General features: G+C 71.6%; 2 protein-coding genes across 2 annotated transcripts in view; both read right to left on the reverse strand.

The window, feature by feature from the left end:
- The window catches only part of DDX56 (DEAD-box helicase 56), a 6,071-nt gene extending 3,029 nt beyond the window's left edge, over nucleotides 1-3,042 (reverse strand). The window contains exons 1-6 of the mRNA XM_026085259.1: nucleotides 2,962-3,042; nucleotides 1,839-2,000; nucleotides 1,554-1,714; nucleotides 1,299-1,469; nucleotides 548-638; nucleotides 66-310 (exon numbers count right to left, since the gene is read on the reverse strand). Of these exons, the coding sequence (XP_025941044.1) occupies nucleotides 66-310; nucleotides 548-638; nucleotides 1,299-1,469; nucleotides 1,554-1,714; nucleotides 1,839-2,000; nucleotides 2,962-3,018 (887 nt within the window). The 5' untranslated portion in view covers nucleotides 3,019-3,042. The remainder of the gene's footprint in view (nucleotides 1-65; nucleotides 311-547; nucleotides 639-1,298; nucleotides 1,470-1,553; nucleotides 1,715-1,838; nucleotides 2,001-2,961) is intronic.
- Nucleotides 3,043-3,301: 259 nt separating this feature from the next.
- The window catches only part of TMED4 (transmembrane p24 trafficking protein 4), an 8,745-nt gene continuing 6,998 nt past the window's right edge, over nucleotides 3,302-5,048 (reverse strand). The window contains exons 4-8 of the mRNA XM_026085267.1: nucleotides 4,961-5,048; nucleotides 4,161-4,261; nucleotides 3,914-4,039; nucleotides 3,682-3,828; nucleotides 3,302-3,595 (exon numbers count right to left, since the gene is read on the reverse strand). Of these exons, the coding sequence (XP_025941052.1) occupies nucleotides 3,446-3,595; nucleotides 3,682-3,828; nucleotides 3,914-4,039; nucleotides 4,161-4,261; nucleotides 4,961-5,048 (612 nt within the window). The 3' untranslated portion in view covers nucleotides 3,302-3,445. The remainder of the gene's footprint in view (nucleotides 3,596-3,681; nucleotides 3,829-3,913; nucleotides 4,040-4,160; nucleotides 4,262-4,960) is intronic.

Genomic DNA, 5,048 nt, shown 5'->3' on the forward strand with positions numbered 1-5,048 from the left:
CCCCAAACACCCCTTTCCCTTCTCCGTGGGCACCCCGGCCCCCCCTTTCCCCCCAAGCAGGGTACCGGGAGCGGGCGGGCAGCTCGGAATTGAGGGCGCAGGCGGCGATGCCGAACTGCTCGAGGAAAAGCTTGAGGCGGTAGCAGCGGGCGAGGGTGCCCACGAAGAGCAGCGCCCGGCCGCGGAGCAGCGCCAGCTTGAGCAGGGCGCACAGCAGCAGGAACTTGTCCTCCTCGGTGCCGCAGCGCACCTCGTACTGCCGCAGCTGGGCGCCGCCCGGCAGCTGGGGCTCCCGCGGGCGCAGCGTCACCTGCGCCCGCCGCGCCGGGGTGAGGGGGGGGCGCAGGCACGGGGCCACCGCCACCCACCACCCCGAAACGGCGCTCGCCGTGCTGCCCGTGTCCGTGCCCCGCTGCTCGCTGCGGCCCCGCGGCCCGTGACGCCTGTGGACCCGCATTCCTCCGCCCCTAGTCGGGCCCACGGCACCCACGGAGCCCCCCCGACCCCCACCCAGCACCCACCGGGCCCCCCCGCAGCACCCACCCACCGGGTTGTGCAGCACCAGCTCCTTGAGGGCCTCCACGTCGGGGTTGAAGGTGGCCGACATGAGCAGCGCCTGGTAGATCTTGGGCAGGTGGCTGGGGGGGCGGGGAACGGTCTCAGCGCCAGCCCCCCCCGCAACCCCTTCGGCCCCCCCAGCCGTGGCAGTGCCCCCCCAAATCCCCTCGAACCCCGTCCTGGCCTCACCGTGCCCCCCAGCTCTAGCACTGCCCCGAATATTCCCCAGGCCTGGCGGTGCCCCCCAGGTCCCCTGGCTCTGGCAGTGTCCCCTGAAGCCCTGGCTGTGCCCCTTGTGTCCCCCAGGCCCGGCAGGGTGCCCCAAACTCCTGGCCGTGCCCCCCCAAGTGCCCCCCAGCTCTGGCAGTGCCCTCCAAACCCTCAGCTGTGCCCCCAAGTCCTTCCAGTGCCCCCCAAACCCCTAGCAGTGCCCCCCAAGCCCCCATCGCGTTGCCCAGACTGCTCGGTTTTGGCAGCGCCCCCCAAGTCCTCGGCTGTGGCCCCCCAGTCCTGACAGTGCCCCCCTCCGAACGCTTGGCAGCATCCCCAATGTCCCCCAGCCCCAGCAGCACCCCCCAAACCCCTGGCCGTGCCCCCCAAGTCCCCTGGCTTTGGCAGTGCCCCTCAAGCCCTCAGCTGCGCCCCCCGGTCCTGACAGCGCCCTCCGAATGCCTGGCAGCGTCCCCAATGTCCCCCAGCCCCAGCAGCGCCCCCCACGTCCCCCCCCCAGCGCCCCTCACCACAGCAGGGCCTTGAGGTCGTCGCCGAAACCGAAGGAGAGCAGCAGGTCGGCTTCGTCCAGCACCAGCAGCTCCAGCGAGTGCCGCAGCGCCAGGCTGCGGGCGTTGAGGTGCGCCAGCACCCGTCCCGGCGTGCCCACCACCACGTCCGGCTTCTCCATCAGCACCGGCCTGCGGCACGGGGACAACCCGGCGCGGCGCACGTCACCCGTCCGCCCGGGGTGCCCCCCACCCCGCTCCCCGCGCGCGCCTTACCTCTGCGCGGCGAGCTCGGCGTGGGCGCACACGTCGGCCACCCGCACGTCGCGGGCGCAGAAGGCCGCCAGCCGCCGCAGCGCCTGCACCACTTGCTGCCCCAGCTCCTTGGAGGGCACCAACACCAGGGCTCGCACCGCCTGTGCCACCGCCGCCGGCGCCTGTGCACACCGCCACTGCCACCGTCAGCATCCCGGGGCACTGCGGGGGGACATCCCCGCTGCTCCCGGCGCACCCAGCCGCCCGGAGCGGGGCGGATCGTCGTCCCGCGGTGCCCCAACTCACCGCCTTGACGCGCAGCAGGTGCTGGAGCAGCGGCAGCCCGTACGCCGCCGTCTTGCCGGAGCCCGTCCGGGCGCGGGCCAGCAGGTCGCGGCCTTCCAGCGCCAAGGGAATGGCCTCGGCCTGGATGGCCGTGGGTTTGGCCCAGCCCAGCTCGGCTACCGCCTGCGGGACCCGCACTGTCACTCCGGGGGGGCTCGGGCATCTGGGATCCTTTGTGGCACCCACCCTGGCGGCGCAGAGGTCACCCATCCCGGGAAGCACCCAGGCATCCTGGCTCCCTGATGCTCCGCACGCTGGGTGTCCCAGGTGTCCTGGCTCCCTGATGTCCCCCACCCCAGGGGTCCAAGAGGTCCTGGCTCCCCAGTGTCCCCCACCCCAGGGGTCCCAGCTCCCTGATACCCCCCACCCCATGGGGCACCTGGGCATCCTGGCTCCCTGATGCCCCCCACCCCGGGGGTCCCGGGGTCCTGGCTCCCCAATGTCACCCATCCTAGGAGGCACTCAGGTGTCCTGGCTCCCTGATGCCCTCCACCCCAGGAGTCCCAGCTTCCCAATATCACCCATCCTAGGAGGCACCCAGGTGTCCTGGCTCCCTGATGCCCTCCACCCCGGGAGTCCCAGGGGTCCTGGCTCCCCAATGTCATCCATCCTAGGAGGCACCCAGGCATCCTGGCTCCCTAATGCCCCCCACCCCTGGGGGCACCCAGGCGTCCTGGCTCCCTGATGCCCCCCACCCCGGGAGTCCTGGTTCCCTGATATCCCCCCCGGGGTGGGCGGGAAGCTCCCCAAAATCCCCTTGGAGGGACCCAGGCGTCCTGCTAAGCACCCTCCCACCCCGAGGCGCCTCAAAGCCCCCCACCCCAAGAACCCAGGCGTCCGGGCTCCCCCAAACCCCCTCCCCAAGAGGGTGGGGGGGGGCGACACAACTTGCTGCCCCCCCTCACGGGACCACGGTGCCCCCAACGCTCCCCATCGCGAGGGGACCCGAGCGTTCGGGATCCCCAGCGGCCCCGCCCCGAGCGGACGGGGACCCCGAGGAACCCCAGGGCCCGGGAACCCCCCCCCGTGGGGGTCCCGCCCAGACCGGAGCAGGGGACGGAGCCCCCCCGGGGCCCCGGCGCACCCGCAGCAGCCGCCCGTCCAGCCCCATGTGCTCGAAGCCCCGCGCCGCCTCCGCCATCGCCGCTCGCTGCCTAGTGCGCCTGCGCGCTGACCACAGACACTTCCGCCGCGCGCCTAGAGCGCCCGCTCCCCCCCCCCCCGCCAGTGCCGCTCCGCGCGCTGGAGGACCAAACAGCACCACTCGGATGCCTGCATCCTCCCGCTGCTGCCGGGGGGGGGGACGGGGACAAGGCGGGGGGGGGACGGGGGAGCCAGGACGCCTGGGCTCCCTGCCCAGCCTGGCCCAGCAGCAGGGCCGCCCCACCCTCTCCCAGCACCCCAAGAAGCTCCAGCCAGCCCCATCGGAGCCCCCTGAGCGTTTATTGAGCCGCAAAGCGCACACGCGTAGCGGGGGACGCGGCCGCCCCTCGCCACCGGCGGCAGGCACGGCCGCCCCCGGGGGGCCCGGCGGGCGCAGCGCCGAGGCGGGGTCGGCGCCCACGGGGTTACACCAGCTTCTTGGCCTCGAAAAAGCTCTTCAGGTGTCTCATCTGCCAGATGCCGGTGAGGATGAGGATGATGGTTTGGGCGATGGACCACCACAGCACCCGCTGGTTGGTGCTCTCGCTCGTCATGCGGAAACGCTCCTCCCGGTACTGCGGGCACAGCGCGAGAGGGGCGTCAGCGGCGGGCGCGGACCCCCTGCCCAGCCCTTCTCCAGCTGCTCCCCCCCTCTCCTCACCCGCTGGTAGTTCTGCTCCTTCTGGATCTGCTCCACCTGGTCGAGGAGCTGGCGCGCCCGGAGCTGCAGCTCTGTCAGCTTGTCCTTGGCGGCGATTTCGGGGTAGTTGTTGGTGTGTTCCCCCACCTGGATGTCCAGGTGCACCCGCTGGGCACAAAACGGGTCGGATGAGCGGGTGCCGGGTGCCCGGGTCACCCCCGTCACCCGCCACCTCGGCGCGCGGGGCTCTTACCAGCTTGCCGCCGGCGAAGAGCGCCATGCGGGTGGAGTTGGAGTGGAGGCAGATCTGGTGCTCGCCCGGCGTGTGCGAGGTGAAGGTGAAGCGCCCCTCCGAGCCGTACTGCCGCGACAAAATCACCTGCGGGACACGGCGTCAGGGCTTGGCCTGCCCTGGGGAACCCCCCACCCGGGCCGGTGGGTGTCCAGGCACCACCGGAGACCCCCTGGGTGGGTGCCCCGCGGGCCCTGGCGCGGCTCACCTTGCCGTCGGGGTCCTTCACCTCCACGTGCATGCCCAGCCCCGGCGTGGAGGGCAGGAACGACTCCGACTGCTTGTCCCACAGCTGCGTCCGGTAGTTCCCTGGGGGTGGCAGCAGGTCGGAGTGGGCCTGGCATCCCAGGACCACCCAGAGACCCCCCAGGGGTGGGGGACTCCCAATTATCCCCCAGCTCCCGGTGGTCTTTTTTGTTGCCCCCCTCCTTGGTTCCCTGGGGTCTCTTCCATCCCCCCCGGTGGTCTCTCCCGTTGCCCCCCCCCCAATTCCCTGGGGACATTCTCCCCCCCCCCCCCATCCCCTAACAATCTCTCCCATTGCTCCCTCTCATTCCTGGGGGTCTCTCCTGTTGCCTTCCTGGTTCCCAGGGGTTTCTCCCATTGCCCCCACCCAGTTCCTGGGGTTCTCTCCCTTCCATCTCCTAGTAGAGCATCCCATTGCCTCCCTTCATTCCCAGGGATTTCCCATTCTCGGGGGTCTTTCCCCCCCATCCCCTAACAGTCTCTCCCATTGCCTCCCTTCATCCCCCGCCACATCCCGTTAACAGTCTCTCCCATTGCTCCCCCCCGGTTCCCGGGGGTCTCACCCTCGTGCCCTAACGGTGTCTCCAATTCCCTCCCCTCGTTCCCGGGGGTCTCTCCCATTGCCCCCCTCCCCCGGTTCCCGGGGGTCTCTCCCATTGCCCCCCCGGTTCCCGGGGCCTCTCCTCGCCCCCATCCCCTAACGGTCCCTCCCGTCGCCCCGCCTCCCCCCCAGCCGCCGGGGGTCTCTCCCGCGGCCCGCACCGATGACCATGGTCTCGTCCGGGATCTCCTCGATGAAGCAGCGCTTCTCGGTCTCGCCGATGTGGAAGTAGAGGGCCTGGGCGCCCCA

Source organism: Apteryx rowi, unplaced genomic scaffold (genome assembly GCF_003343035.1).
Source record: "Apteryx rowi isolate R43461 unplaced genomic scaffold, aptRow1 scaffold_662, whole genome shotgun sequence".
Lineage (NCBI taxonomy): Eukaryota > Metazoa > Chordata > Aves > Apterygiformes > Apterygidae > Apteryx > Apteryx rowi.